Source organism: Olea europaea, chromosome 2 (assembly GCF_002742605.1).
Source record: "Olea europaea var. sylvestris chromosome 2, O_europaea_v1, whole genome shotgun sequence".
In the NCBI taxonomy this organism is placed as follows: Eukaryota; Viridiplantae; Streptophyta; class Magnoliopsida; order Lamiales; family Oleaceae; genus Olea; species Olea europaea.
In genome coordinates, this window is record NC_036238.1 from 26,525,042 (window position 1) to 26,540,925 (window position 15,884).

General features: G+C 35.1%; 2 protein-coding genes across 4 annotated transcripts in view; both read right to left on the bottom strand.

The window, feature by feature from the left end:
• Positions 1-557, bottom strand: part of LOC111368706 — a 2,387-nt gene extending 1,830 nt beyond the window's left edge. The window contains exon 1 of the mRNA XM_022990118.1: positions 1-557. This exon is cut by the window's left edge and continues 1,830 nt beyond it. Within this exon, the coding sequence (XP_022845886.1) occupies positions 1-319 (319 nt within the window). The 5' untranslated portion in view covers positions 320-557.
• A 338-nt stretch (positions 558-895) lies between these two features.
• LOC111368715 (fructose-bisphosphate aldolase-lysine N-methyltransferase, chloroplastic) lies at positions 896-15,058 on the bottom strand. Of its 3 annotated transcripts, XM_022990136.1 has the most exons (13): positions 14,931-15,058; positions 14,507-14,596; positions 14,241-14,369; positions 12,971-13,268; positions 12,668-12,786; positions 11,839-11,971; positions 6,103-6,179; positions 2,682-2,879; positions 2,119-2,308; positions 1,765-1,946; positions 1,540-1,640; positions 1,312-1,460; positions 896-1,173 (listed from the first exon to the last, which is right to left on the bottom strand). In XM_022990136.1, the coding sequence occupies exons 1-12, from the start codon at positions 14,943-14,945 to the stop codon at positions 1,316-1,318; spliced, it is 1,677 nt and encodes a 558-aa protein (XP_022845904.1). In that variant the 5' UTR covers positions 14,946-15,058; the 3' UTR covers positions 896-1,173; positions 1,312-1,315. The 3 variants fall into 3 exon arrangements, with proteins under 3 accessions (XP_022845904.1, XP_022845913.1, XP_022845897.1); XM_022990145.1 differs by having other exon boundaries at positions 896-1,460; positions 2,200-2,308; XM_022990129.1 differs by having other exon boundaries at positions 896-1,460.
• Positions 15,059-15,884: the final 826 nt, after the last annotated feature.

Sequence of the window (15,884 nt, forward strand, 5' to 3'; positions counted from 1 at the left end):
CAATAGCAAGCACATAAATAGTGTTAACAAGGCGGTAGACAACCCGATAACGTGACTCAACACCAACAATTACCTGACCAGACGAGGCAGCTAAAGGATCATCACCAAGCGAGTCTGATGGACCTGCAGTGATGGAATTAGTGGTGCTGGAATTTACGGCGGCGGAGGTCGGGTGGTGGGTTTTGGAGGAGAAAGAGTGGCGGGTTTGGCGGAAGGAGGACACTGCCATCAGAGCACGGGAAGGCGGAAACCATTCGCGGGTCTGAACGAGGACGTCGGGCCCATTACTGGGTTGGAGTGAAAGAGCGAGACAGGACATCTGGGTTTGGTTGTTCTTTGTTTCAGATTCTCAGATCTGGGTATCTTCCTTGGGCGGCGACGATGACAGTGCCAGTAGAGGCGACTGATATTTTGATCAGTAGATCGCGGATCGCAATTGTGTGTGTCGTGGGTGGGTTGGGGGAAGGGAGAGGGGGGTAGATTTCAGTTCGCTTCTGAGATTTGAGCAGAGCAAAGAGCCTGGAAATTGATCAGTGTACAATCTACTCGGCACATGGTACAACTATAGAAACTTCTCTCTTCTCACTGTTTACGTTAAAAAGGAAAAGTAGCATCAGAGGTCCCCAAATGTATTTGCATGTTGCACCTTGGTCCCCGTTCTTAAAAACAGAGCATTTACAAATTTTACATCCTCAATCTTTCATGTTATTAGCACTTACAACCTTCTTGACAATTTTACCATTACCTCAAGGACATGTTTGACAAGCTAAGGCCGGATTGGTTACAGTTCGTATAATCGGGACGTCTTGCACCAATTAACAAGATTGAGGCCATCCCACTAGGACACGTTGAAGAGAGAAAAAAAAAACTCAAAACTTAACAAAATACAGTAGAATTGCACAAGATATAGATACGTTCAGCAAATGTAGCAGTGTATAGAATGGAGTGTACGGCAAAACAATTCGTATGATCAACTTCAAATTTATTGTAGTCTAATAGACATCAAGTTGTAAAGCTCAACTCGGGTGCTGAATTCTGGGTTTTAGATCAGTATCACGGTGATACAGCCACATGGAAAAGTGATATTATTCATCCAATTCCTAAATGGTCGACTGGGTCAAAGTTTCCGATTGCATCACATGGCAAGAAACAAAAATGAACTGATTTCTTCGCCTACAATTTCACGCAAAGAAGATAAGTGACGCTGGTAATTTGCCAAGAGCAACAGTCAACCATCAAAACTTACTAAAGTTGATGAAATTCAGGGAGAGAAAAACGAGTATATAAAAAACTCATCGGTTTTAAGCACACCAGATTATAGCTGTGCTACACTACGTTTGTGCAACTCCAATTCTAATAACTTGCTGCCCGTGTAACATGAAGTTAAAATTGAGGAGACGATCCTCCTTTGTAAAGCTTTGAACTCCAATGCAAGCTTTACATCCCACATGGGTGTTTCCCTGCAAAACGAAAGAACATTTCTTCAAAATGTTCTTCAAGGGTCGAAGATTGATCCTGTAACATACAGCCAGTTGTTACCTGTCATCCAGTGTTGCTTCGCCAAGGGCTTCCATCATACCTTCAAAGGTAGAGCAAAGGTCTCCAAGGACTTCTAGTTCAATTTCTAAGTTTTCCCGAGTCTGCAAATGGTCATATAGAGGAGTTAAGAACAAAATGTTTACACATGTATTAGGCAGATGGCCACTAGCTAGTGAAACCAAAAAGCTTTACAGACATTTGAAGAATAAGCATTAAAAAAATTACAAGAGTATTTGACTCCCACGTTGGAGTCCGAGCTCTGCGAAGATGATTCAATAAAGGTCGTGGCAACCCATAATTAAAGATCGCATGATTCTTTGAGAACCAGGTTCCTCGAACCATGTGAGTGTTCCATTCACAAGCTGCCCCTCCGCCCTCACAATCTTCATCTTGTGGAACATCAATATCTGTAACAGAAATCAAAACATAATTACTTGTAAAATTAACGGATACGAACCAATAGACGAAATGGAACTAAGCGAGATCCAGGGGTGGGTTGCACATCCAACTGATGTATATACATGCAAACCTCCAAAATTATCAGGATTAAGTACACGAGAGGATAATATAGAGCAGTACCAAGTGAAATAACATCGTGGGGATTGTCTCCTTGAGTGAAGAAACCGTAGAACGTTACCAAATGAGAACTAGAGAAGTTACCATAACTAAGAAAGCATTGTTCTCCGGCATTGCATGGTCTGGACAAAGGAAATTTTAAAGAATTCGTAGTAGAATCAATTCGACCATAGTGCATTATGTGCGGGCACATCTATCAATGAGGGGAAAACAAATATGAGCTAAGCAACAAATTAGTTGAGAGGTAAAAATAACAAGGATACAGTCTTAACACGATGATAATGTCTGCCTACCATATTAAATAGCAAGTAGTGATGTGATTCTGTCCTAATGATTTGTATTTGCAGTATATAGCATTTACATCAGCAGTTGAGTTAATTGAGATATCTTTTCATTCCATTTTGTAATTTTTTTTCCCCCGAGGGCGTGCAATCCTCAAAATGTTTAGACCTTTTCATCAGGTTTAGCATCGTGCTTGCTCTATTTTGCAAGAGCCTTATGAAATATTGCAGCTATAAATCACACAACACACAGAACAAAAGAAGTTCGTCGAATTAAGTGCAGACCGAGTGATTAAGAAAGCCAGCAACAGGAATTAAGCAGGTCCTCAGTTTTCCATCACTGAACATAACTTTCATGCTATTAGAGTACCAAAGCTCACAAGCCCATAAGAACTGCTCCCATGTATACAGCTCTCGTGGAAATTCATCAGGATGGCAATCGCATAATGCAGGAAATAACTCATCATATTGGATACGTAGATGCTGCAGCAAAACGTAGTTATGTCAATCTCTGAATACATAAAAACAGAAAAGAACTTAAAAGGTGATACTAAAAATCAAACCCATCCTGACCAACACGTCAAAGTCTGGTCCTTTTTTATGAGAATGCATCCTTCAAAGAGTTTCAACAGAACTACAGAAAATTATGATGAAATACTACCAATAGTGTTTGGAAGTGACACTGGGAAAAATCATTTTATCTTTATAAATTTTAATTCTAGAACATATAAGCCCCTGTTTGACAACCATTAAAAAGAGTTTTTTTTTTTTTTTGGTGGGGGGGGGGGGGGGGGGGGGGATGACAAAAAGGGGCTAAATAGTAGGAAAAAGTGCTGCTTTACATGAGGAAAGCAATTCTAACCTATTTGACTTTACCATTTCTATCTTTTCGCATTCCTTTCCTCATCCAAATTCTAATTCTATTTAAACAAGACACATGCACACTTTAAGGCACTTCAGTAAAGCAGCTGATAAAATGTAAATTTCCATGACCGGCAAATTAATGACCTCTCGTCTTAGAATGTAAGATAACCTACTTACTTCTTCTTTAACTTTAGGCAAAGGACTGAAATCCTTCACCATTTCTTGTAATTTTAATATATTCAACAGGGTTCACATGCCTAAAAGTCCTTTTTCTATCCACTCACCAGGTGTGTATACATATTCAATTCTTTCTACTAAATGGATTTTTGTAATTATATTCAACATAATACACGCTACTCGTCTTTTATCTTAAGTTCCATACATTCTGTCCGAACCCATAATTTAGAATGGAATCGACCAGCAGAATAAAAAGAGTGTACATGCATCTTCTTAATGAATCAAAGATTTTTATCATATAACTCAATCTGTCTTGAATGATACATGAAACAGATGGAATCCTTATGATTGAAACAGTAGTGCTTTATAACCTCTTTGGCTTGAACAATCTCTTCTAACAACAAAGCTCCATCTAATGCCATGACAGCATCAATACCAAAGCTCAAACCTGTGTTGTATACATAATCAAATAGCCACATTAAGTATGTTAGAAATTTATAGAGCCATGTTTCAAACAGCAAGGTTTACAAACTTTACTGATGTAGAATAGATTGACTCTCAGCAGAAGAAGAAGAAGAAGAAGAAGAAGAAGAAGAAGAAGAAGAAGAAGAAGAAGAAGAAGAAGAAGAAGAAGAAGAAGAAGAGGACAGAGAAGACAGCAGAATTGCAGCAGAAGACAGGGAAAGGAAGAGGAAGAAGCGGAGAAGAAAAGTAAAAGAAAGGAAGAAGAAAGTACTAGAGAAAAGAACAAGTGAGAGAGGGCAGTAATGCCTGTTAATTTCCATCTTGTCTGCCTTTCTTTTACTTCAAATACATCACTCATAAGGTCAGGCCCAAATACATACCCAAATTTAGAAGTCCAAAATAATAAAACCCAAAAGTAATCAAATGGATGTCCTCCTCAAGTTTAATTTGGAGAAGAAGAATTTGGTTTGAAGTAATTCTATGTGAAGTCAAAAACTAAATTTTTCTGTATATTGGTTAACTAGGTTACAAGAGCTTGATATACGCACCTACCCTCCTAGAGTAATTAAAAGGAAATAATTAACAAGACAATCCTATAGTTACGCTAAACCCAAGAATACTCCTATTCAAGTGGTGTGACCATGTCCAACAAGTATTGCACACCTACACTATCGCACAGTCCAAGCACATGTCCGACATGCTATGTGGCGTGTCGTAAATTTTTCCTATTCTTAATAGTTTTAACACACGAAGAACATGTATTCAATGCCAACACATAAAGTGCCCATTTAGTAAATTTTGGATTCTATAATCTGTGACATTCTTTAATTGTTAAATATTTACGTAAAAGGTAAGACTAAGTTGAGAAAACACTATGAACTTAGTGTTGAATTTTCTTTATATATGGAAACTCCTCATGTTCAAAAAAATTTATATGCAAAGGTGTCAAAGCTCAAAAGTATTGATTTATTGAAAAACACATAAATATGAAATTTTTCTAAGCCCTTGTTTGAGCCTCATTTTGGAGAAAAAATGTATTATTGAATACTGATTGTTTTAGGAAAATATCTGGTTAAAAAGTAAGAAAAAGTTTTCGATTTATGTGTAAAATTATTTTATTGGAGAATGTGTGATTGAAAATGAGTTTTGAAAAAATGATTTGTTGAGAAAATGGGTTCAAACAAGTGCTAAGAGATAGGGACTCAATATTAAAATATTTGAAGTTTCTTTTCTGCTTTGACCCGTAGGGAGATGTAGTTGGAGTTTTAGATTTATCTCAAGGAAAAGGACATTAATATAACGAAATATATGTTGAACTATGCACAAATATTGCCATATTTCACATTCACGAAATGCATCATACATTATTATACATGGAGGATATTGGGACATTTGTGAATGCAAAAAAGCCGTACTGTAGCTTGTTTGTTGAGAAACAATCTGAAATTTACTAAAGCCTTGTTTGAGCACCATTTCTGGGGGAAGAATGCATTTTGAACAATAAGTTAATGGAAAATGTGTGGTTAAAATTTAAGGAAAAATTGTAGGTTCATATGTAATATTATTTTATAAAAAAATGTGTGGATAAAAATGAATTTTGAAAAAATGAACTTTTAGAAGAATGAGACTCAAACAATTCCTAAAAGTCTAATTTTTGACTTTACCATTTCTATCTTTTCGCATTCCTTTCCTCATCCAAATTCTAATTCTATTTAAACAAGACACATGCACACTTTAAGGCACTTCAGTAAAGCAGCTGATAAAATGTAAATTTCCATGACCGGCAAATTAATGACCTCTCGTCTTAGAATGTAAGATAACCTACTTACTTCTTCTTTAACTTTAGGCAAAGGACTGAAATCCTTCACCATTTCTTGTAATTTTAATATATTCAACAGGGTTCACATGCCTAAAAGTCCTTTTTCTATCCACTCACCAGGTGTGTATACATATTCAATTCTTTCTACTAAATGGATTTTTGTAATTATATTCAACATAATACACGCTACTCGTCTTTTATCTTAAGTTCCATACATTCTGTCCGAACCCATAATTTAGAATGGAATCGACCAGCAGAATAAAAAGAGTGTACATGCATCTTCTTAATGAATCAAAGATTTTTATCATATAACTCAATCTGTCTTGAATGATACATGAAACAGATGGAATCCTTATGATTGAAACAGTAATGCTTTATAACCTCTTTGGCTTGAACAATCTCTTCTAACAACAAAGCTCCATCTAATGCCATGACAGCATCAATACCAAAGCTCAAACCTGTGTTGTATACATAATCAAATAGCCACATTAAGTATGTTAGAAATTTATAGAGCCATGTTTCAAACAGCAAGGTTTACAAACTTTACTGATGTAGAATAGATTGACTTTCAGCAGAAGAAGAAGAAGAAGAAGAAGAAGAAGAAGAAGAAGAGGAAGAGGAAGAGGAAGAGGAAGAGGAAGAGGAAGAGGAAGAAGAAGAGGAAGAAGAAGAAGAAGAAGAGGAAGAAGAAGAAGAAGAGGACAGAGAAGACAGCAGAAGACAGGGAAAGGAAGAGGAAGAAGCGGAGAAGAAAGTACTAGAGAAAAGAACAAGTGAGAGAGGGCAGTAATGCCTGTTAATTTCCATCTTGTCTGCCTTTCTTTTACTTCAAATACATCACTCATAAGGTCAGGCCCAAATACATACCCAAATTTAGAAGTCCAAAATAATAAAACCCAAAAGTAATCAAATGGATGTCCTCCTCAAGTTTTATTTGGAGAAGAAGAATTTGGTTTGAAGTAATTCTATGTGAAGTCAAAAACTAAATTTTTCTGTATATTGGTTAACTAGGTTACAAGAGCTTGATATACGCACCTACCCTCCTAGAGTAATTAAAAGGAAATAATTAACAAGACAATCCTATAGTTACGCTAAACCCAAGAATACTCCTATTCAAGTGGTGTGACCATGTCCAACAAGTATTGCACACCTACACTATCGCACAGTCCAAGCACATGTCCGACATGCTATGTGGCGTGTCGTAAATTTTTCCTATTCTTAATAGTTTTAACACACGAAGAACATGTATTCAATGCCAACACATAAAGTGCCCATTTAGTAAATTTTGGATTCTATAATCTGTGACATTCTTTAATTGTTAAATATTTACGTAAAAGGTAAGACTAAGTTGAGAAAACACTATGAACTTAGTGTTGAATTTTCTTTATATATGGAAACTCCTCATGTTCAAAAAAATTTATATGCAAAGGTGTCAAAGCTCAAAAGTATTGATTTATTGAAAAACACATAAATATGAAATTTTTCTAAGCCCTTGTTTGAGCCTCATTTTGGAGAAAAAATGTATTATTGAATACTGATTGTTTTTGGAAAATATCTGGTTAAAAAGTAAGAAAAAGTTTTCGATTTATGTGTAAAATTATTTTATTGGAGAATGTGTGATTGAAAATGAGTTTTGAAAAAATGATTTGTTGAGAAAATGGGTTCAAACAAGTGCTAAGAGATAGGGACTCAATATTAAAATATTTGAAGTTTCTTTTCTGCTTTGACCCGTAGGGAGATGTAGTTGGAGTTTTAGATTTATCTCAAGGAAAAGGACATTAATATAACGAAATATATGTTGAACTATGCACAAATATTGCCATATTTCACATTCACGAAATGCATCATACATTATTATACATGGAGGATATTGGGACATTTGTGAATGCAAAAAAGCCGTACTGTAGCTTGTTTGTTGAGAAACAATCTGAAATTTACTAAAGCCTTGTTTGAGCACCATTTCTGGGGGAAGAATGCATTTTGAACAATAAGTTAATGGAAAATGTGTGGTTAAAATTTAAGGAAAAATTGTAGGTTCATATGTAATATTATTTTATAAAAAAATGTGTGGATAAAAATGAATTTTGAAAAAATGAACTTTTAGAAGAATGAGACTCAAACAATTCCTAAAAGTCTAATTTTAATGTACACCAAATAGGGGCTGATACGCTTGAAGTAAATTGTAAATGATGAGGACATCCATTTGATTACTTTTGGGTTTGTATTTGGGCTTGACCCCATAACTTTTATCTATAAGTGGTGTATTTGAAGTGAAAGAAAGGCAGACAAGATGGAAAATTAACAGGTTTTACTGCCCTCCCTCACATGTGCTTCTCTCTGGTACTTTCTTCTTCCTTTCTTTTACTTTTCTTCTTCACTTCTTCCTCTTTCTTTCCCCCTGTCTTCTGCTGCAATTCTACTGTCTTCTCTGTCCTCTTCTTCTTCTTGTTCTTCTTCTTCTGCATTTATTCTATTTCTTCTGCTGAAACTTAATCTATTCTATATCAAAGTGGTAGCAAAGCTAAACTTGGGAGAAATACTCAACTCCTACAACGACTGCTCTATCTGCTATAACTTCCACCAAGATTTTGTGAAGAGAATAAACTAAACTATATACCCATACACATAGCCCTTGCAACTCCCCCAGCACTCACCAAAGGTCTGTTTTATATATATATACACACACACTCCAAACGCTGTCACACCTTCCCTGCCACCGGTTGCCCTTATCGCACACCCAGTTACCTACAATTGTACCACCATCTAACAAATACAACCTCCGACAGCTTTTTCCCCACCATAATCTTCACCAATCGAGCAGCCCACCTCCTGTCGACGCTGAAAATCAACGGCCCAGTATCTACAAACACGATCCACTTCATAGTCTTGGGCTTCCATTGTTAATACATGCATTTGGGCCCAGTTTTGTAATTTGGGCTCAGTTATTGCCCCTGTTTTCTTTATATGTAAATTAGTTTGATTTCGCAAATTTAAAAAAAAAATTAATTTAATTTAAAAAATAAAAGGGAACAGAAAATAAAATAAAAGAGAAATGAAAAAAAAAAGTGAGAAAAAAAAAAGAAAAGAAAAGAGAAAAGCGAAAAGCGAAATAAAAAAGAAGTGAAAAAAATAAAAATGTATTGTCTAACATCGTTTTGCAGGCACCTCTTTATATTCCGGTTGATTTGGCACAGCTACTTCAATGAGCGAAAGGGAAGTTACTATTTTTATTTATTATTGGTTTAGATTACTGTTTCGTTTTAAAATTGCATCAATATTTTTGTGTGCTACTGTTATTCCAATTTTACCTAAATTCACGTAACTGGACTCATTAACTCTGTTAAATTCCACTTTCACCTTACTTATTTTACGTGATTAGGTTTTCACTAGTATTTGAACCTTGCTTTGCTATTTTACATATACAAGCAATATTAACTTGTCGTATTTGGATTTATTTAATCCCAAAATTAAAAATTAAAAAAAGGGGGCTCAAGTTGTTATTTTCCATTGCTTACACTTATTGTTCATTGATCTCTCTATTGCACGTCATTTAGCTGCTAATCCAGTGCATGCATGGTCATCTTGTCACTTCTAGTTTCATTACCTAAACATGGATCCTTCACAATTTGATGCACTCTCCCGACAAATAGCGGCTATCCAAACCCATATGTCTGCTACTCTTGAAGAGAGTAAGGTCCAATCTGCTAATTTGAACAATTTTAAGCAAATTCCTCATTCGATCGACGTTGATAATTCTGAAGTATCCCATAATAGACATTATTGTCATCGACGAGGAGATCAAAAGTATTTTCGATACGATCGTAGTGATAGGGATCAAGTTTGTGGGCGAAAACGAGCCTATAACCGTCACGGTACTCATTCCCTTCCTCGTCATAAGGAGAGTTTCTTTAGAGATATTAAATTAGACTCCTACTTTTAATGGTTGCTTAGATTTTGACATTTTTACTCAATGGACTTCACTTAAACAAAGGAATCGGTTAGTGAATGAGTATATTGCTCAATTTGAGGAATTTCGAATAAAATGTCATGTCATTGAGAATGAGGCCCTTACTTTGAGCAGATTTATATAAGGTCTAGAAATGAACTTAGGCGTGAGCTTTTCCTTCGAGACGTCACTACTCTTGTTGATCACGCTTACTCTTCAGCCCGAGATTATGAGTTATTTATTAGAACTCTATATAAAAACTGCGATCACCATTGCCCACCAATCTCGTCATTCCTGCCTTCTCTGTAGTCTACCAAAAGACCTTTCCTATCTAATGGTCCTCCTGTGTTGGAAAATAAAGGTAAAATTTCTAATATTTCACAGGTTTCTTCTCACTTGCAGTGCTTCAACTGTAAGGATTTTGGCCACATCTCTTTTGAATGTCCTAATCAAACCTTAGTTATTGAAAAACGAAATATTATAATAGATGAGCAATTAGAGGATCAAATCTATGAACTTAAACTTGAACAATTTGATGACTTGGATGATAGTGAGAACACCTTCTTAGATAGCATTCAGAGTTTTCCTATTAATCTAGGTATTGTACCCCTTGTTCTCGATACCTTTCAATTAAATGTTGTGTGTCATACTCTTATTCAACCCAAAGGTACTGATAATTTGTGTAATCATGCCATTTTCAAGAAAAATATTGGGAATTGGGATTTGATCCTCCCAACAATGCAAATTACATATAACAACTTTGTGAATCGGTCTATAAGTATGAGTTTCTTTAAAGTCATTCATGGTTATGAAAGTAGGAAAACTTTAGATCTTATCCCCATGTCCCCATATGCTAATGTGTCCATGTCAGTTGAGGTAGTTGTATCACATCGTCATAACTTGCATATTGAGATCAATAAACAACTTGCAGCAAGTAATACACTATATAAACTTCAAACTGATTTGCATAAGCGAAATTTTGAATTTAATATGGGGGATTATGTTATATTTCAAGCCTACAGTGCTGGTCCTTTTAAAATTCTAAAGCATGTTGGTCCAAATGCGTATGTCAATGATCTTTCATCACATTATCACCATCACCCTATTTTAATTGTTAAAGACTTCGTTGCTTACAAAGGTTATTTTAACCCTTTGATTGATCATTTTCTATCTCTACGTGGGAGTTCCAACATTGAATCTTTTGTTTATGTATATTCGAATACCATCTGTCACAGCACACAAATATAAAATTGATATTATTTTAGATGAACAGATTGTGTTGATCGATGATGGAGAGATTCAGTGCTTTCTTGTTCGTTGGGTGAATCAACTTGATTCTGATGGTACATGGATTCCCCGAGAGAGACTTCAGTAGCGTGATCCAAATTCGGTGGAGCTTTATAGGAGTCAACAAGATTGTACTTTACCCAGTTTACCTTGGTCAGATCCTATTCTAGGGGATAATTTGCAACTAAGAATATCGTCATTGAGTTTCGATATTTGGTTCATTAGAAAGATCATCCCCCTTAGCTTGATTTAGAACATTTTGGGAATCAGATCGACTACAGCCTTTTGCGTTTTGTCCACTCGACAAAGCCGAGTTTTCCTCCCATCCCGAGAGAGTTGACAAAGACATCCATTTGATTACTTTTGGGTTTTATTATTTTGGACTTTCAAATTTGGGTTTGTATTTGGGCCTGACCCAAGCCCATAACTTTTATCTATAAGTGGTGTATTTAAAGTGAAAGAAAGGCAGACAAAATGGAAAATTAACAGGCTTTACTGCCCTCTCTCACATGTTCTTCTCTCTGGTACTTTCTTCTTCCTTTCTTTTTCTTTTCTTCTCCGCTTCTTCCTCTTCTTTTCCCTGTCTTCCGCTGCAATTCTGCTGTCTTCTCTGTCCTCCTCCTCTTCTGCATCTATTCTATTTCTCCTGCTGAAACTCAATCTATTCTACATCAAAACACATAACACTTTTAAGCAACCATAATTTCACCTCAACCATTCCACTCTAAAGCCCATAAACTAGCTGATTTAACCAATTTAACCTAATATATGTCCGCCAATTGTTCTGTGATCACGAGTTGACACCAATCATACCATAAAACCAATCAAAGATAATAAGATAAGAAGAAAGAGAAATAGGCAGTATGCAATCAGACAAGACATACCAGTGTTAAATTCTTCTGGCAATGTGTCAAAATATAACTTATATTTGGAACCCTGGTTGTATTTCTCCTTCATGCTCCACAATAGCAACATTGTCTCTGCTGAAATCCCATCAATTTGCTCCAAGATAGGGAACTACCTTCAATAAAATGTGATTAATCTCATGCACCATATTAAACATGTAGAAATTTGGGGCTACAAATTGGAAAATATATGAAGTGGGAAGTCTCATGAATACCTACTAGCTTAGTAAATCATCAAGAGGAAATGGAAAGATGATATGATTAACTTAAAGAATAACAGGGAAAAAACAAGGACTTCTGATTGGTTCCAAAATAAATAAATAAATGTTATGGCGAAGTATCTTCAGATGCTATAGAACATTGTCCACTTTTAACACAGATCATCATCTGCCTAGTTAGACTTAAATATTTTCTCCTACATAACAGTAAATATCTCTATGTCCTTGAAATAACACCCAGAGGAACCAACGTTGATTGAGGATTAACCATTATTGGTTCCAACGTCTATTAAATCCTATGCAAGTGCAAATTTCAGCCTACGAATCTCAAAAATCAACCTGTAGTTATCTGGATACTGCACATTTTGAAATTTTGAAGAAGAAACAGTTGTTCTTCAACCTTAAAAGGGCCCAAATTTTCAACATGTGGTCCTCTTGCTCTCAGAACACAAAAATATGTAATATCTATATGTATTCTTTTATGCATGCATAATATTAAAGAGCTGATTTCAAAGAATAGAAAGTAGATACAAGAGAACTAAATTGCAAGTCTAGCATCAATCTTATGCTTATGAAGCAATATAAGATACCATGTCAGATTCATGCAAAATGTCCTCTGAAATGATGACAGATAGAGGAATCTCCAGAGCAATATCTCCAACTTCTAAGTCTTCTCTTGCTACTGCCCCTCTTCCAGCTCCTTCAACATCTAGATAAACCAAGAGAGAAAAATTTGAAAACTAAAAATAGAAAGATTTTCAAGGTTAACATTCTCACTTCCTCTTTCCGTAGAACGTAGTTATTATAAGGAGCTCCTTACTGTTTCTAAAACTTGATTCCCTAAACTTTACTGGGAAGAAAGGAAGGGGAGGCATTACACAATTCTTACTTACGAGCTATATCTAATTTTGTCTTAACACCATTCTTCACACCCCACTCTAAGAGACACTTTTCCTTGTCACTGTTAGAATCTCTAAAAATTCTTGTCTCTTCACCATTGCTCTTTCCAAGTTCATGGATCCTATCAAGAGTCACATCCCGCAGATTTTGCAGTACATTTATCGTCGCTCCTTTGCCACTGGACAGCACCTTGTCAATGACTTTAAGGATTAAATCTAGAGCTTCCAGCTCATTCCTCAGACTGGTAAAACCCCCTAGATCAATGGCATCTTCACTGAAGTAAAGTTCTACCTGCAACATTGTAAATTCACTGTCCAGTGTTAGTTCTAATATGAATTATAACCCAATTGTCAACAACTAGGAGGTGCAGGATTGTTCCAAATGCCGGGGACCAGGGAAACCGTTGTCCACAATGTGTTTCTGTGTGTAAATCCACTTATTTGAGCAATGTTATACATGCATATGCCATATACATCTAATCAAAAAGATGAAATTCGAGAGATATTATTTATCTACGGAAAAAAAGGAAATCAATAATGATAATTTGATAATGTATCTGGACTTTGTAGTTTCTGCAAATTATTAAACATAAATGATCAAGTCTTAACCACAATAACTAGAAACTAGTCAAGGCAGCCAACATGGTAGTAAGTCAAACTTCAACTTCAACAATTGTCCACAGTATCTATATTTTAAAGTCACATGCATACATGCACTGTTATACATCCATATTGCCAAAAGCTGTACAAAATATATAGTACAAAACACACATATAAAGAAAGAGAAAAAAATGTCAATTAGAAAGTTAGAGAGTTGTAAATATCAATTAATTGCTACTTTGTCATCTCTTTTTAGAAAGTTTTTCCTTTTTCATATCTTTTCTGAAAATGCTGATAGTGCTAATGGTGAACCAGGTTACCCCAGGTTTGGCTAGGAATTAATGGATATGCTATGAAATTTAACACGGGAGATGTTTGGACGCGGGGATCATGGATGGAACGATAAATTTCTGTCACCCGAGAAAGAGATGGAAAAGGTAAACCACCTTTATGAGATCAAAAGCAAGACTTGGCAGAGTATTGAACTTAACTACCAAGCCTTCATCCTCCATGGATGGTTAACTAATCGAATATCACATGACGATGCTGCCCAAGTTTGAAGCTTAAATCTAAAATCTTTGCATATTTTAGTACCATATTTTGTCATCCACTTCATAAGTTCACAAATTTGGTATGAGTTTGCAGAGTTAGAAAGGAAGATTACCTCGTCTAAGTTTATGATTCTTGCTCGTTGAAGCATCATATTCAAGAAAGAGGTTAACTGATCAGGAGTGAAGGAGCTCCTAATGTTCATTGATCCTTCTGGATCAAAACCCATAACCTCTAGTACTTTCTAACAAAAATTAAAAAGCGATATCAGGTTACGAAAAAAAGAAAAAAATAAAAAATAAAACCTTTAAATGGATAATAGCTGCTTCATTACAATTTTAGAGCATAAATAAAAAGTCTCCATAAAATTCATAATCTTACCTTCTTTTTACCCAAGAAAGGGTCTCCTTTAGAAAGCTCAAGAACCAATTGAACATCATTGTCAATCTGAGAAGTATCTCCTATCATATTCTGTACAAATAATCAAATATAGGATTCCCAATTTAGCATAACCCTTTTCATTATTCAATTTTTTTTCTTTTTCAATTTGCTAATTTACTGTGCAGTTTCTAATTGATATGTGAAGAATCAAATAATCAATATACCAATATTTAACAGCTAAGACAAGACAGATATGACCATTTTCTCGCCGAGAAAATGATAAATAAACAAGAAATCGAACTTAATTAAAGAAAATAAAACCGCCAAAATAAGGAATCACTTTTCACTTCAATTCTTCTAGACATTCAAGACTCTTAGTTACGTATATAAGTACATATAAATTAGCTTGTAAAGTTTTGGTTACCTTGTCGATGTTCATGGAGGAAAGAACTAAAAAGAGAGCAGGAAGAAAGTGTCAAGCGGCTTGAAGAGAAGTGAGAAAGCGAACACCTTCGGAATAGGTTCGGCTAAGCTCAACCATTGTTCACTGAAAACAATGTCCCGGCCCACGTTAATTTCTATTCCATTACTTTTCATTTTTTTCTTTCTTATTTTCAACCACACAATTTTTCAAAAAATAATATTACACATAAATTTAAAAAATTTCCTTTTTTTTTCAACCACTCATTTTTCAAAAAAATACTATTCCACTCATTTTCATTTTTATAAAATAAGGGCCAAACAAGAACAATATTTGGAGAATAAAAGTGGATTAATATTTAGGGAGAATTTGTTAAAAAACACATTCAAACAATGTATTTGGTTAAATAATCTCATTTCAATATTTGTTGGTATAATAGTCTTCAATTACAAAATACAATAAACAAATAATATCAAAAGTCTAAAATGCCCTCACCATGAAAAAGACCCAAATACCCCTTTCAATCCATTTAAATTTCTCATTTCATCTCCAAAAATCATAGTCTTGCTCTCCCTGTAGTAATATAAATTCTTGTTATCTGTTACTTCACTCATCTTCTTCAATATTTTGAGCATTTAAACAAGAATATTGATTTTTATATCATTTACATTGAAATCTCTCCTATATTTGAAGAAAAAAAATGTATTTTTAGAAATGTCGTGTACATTGATACTTTTATCGTTGAATATAGTATAAAATGATATTTTAGTTGATTTTATTTTTTTTTTACATTTGGTGTATTTTGGCTGTCTGCAACTATTGGACGATAACGACACTCCAGTCGTTATCTGTAGTGTAGAACAATATTACAGTCGTTATCGTCCATGTAAAGCGACGGTAAAACCATATGACATGACATGTCCCGAATTACCTTAATAGACTCGACACGTGTCATGC

Excerpts from the sequence above, each read along its gene's own strand:
- LOC111368715 (XM_022990136.1), bottom strand. Across the intron at positions 11,972-12,667 it reads TTTTGCATGAATCTGACATG|TTCCCTATCTTGGAGCAAAT; the intron begins GTATCTTATATT and ends TATTGAAGGTAG. Across the intron at positions 2,309-2,681 it reads CTGGCTTTCTTAATCACTCG|ATGTGCCCGCACATAATGCA; the intron begins GTCTGCACTTAA and ends CCTCATTGATAG.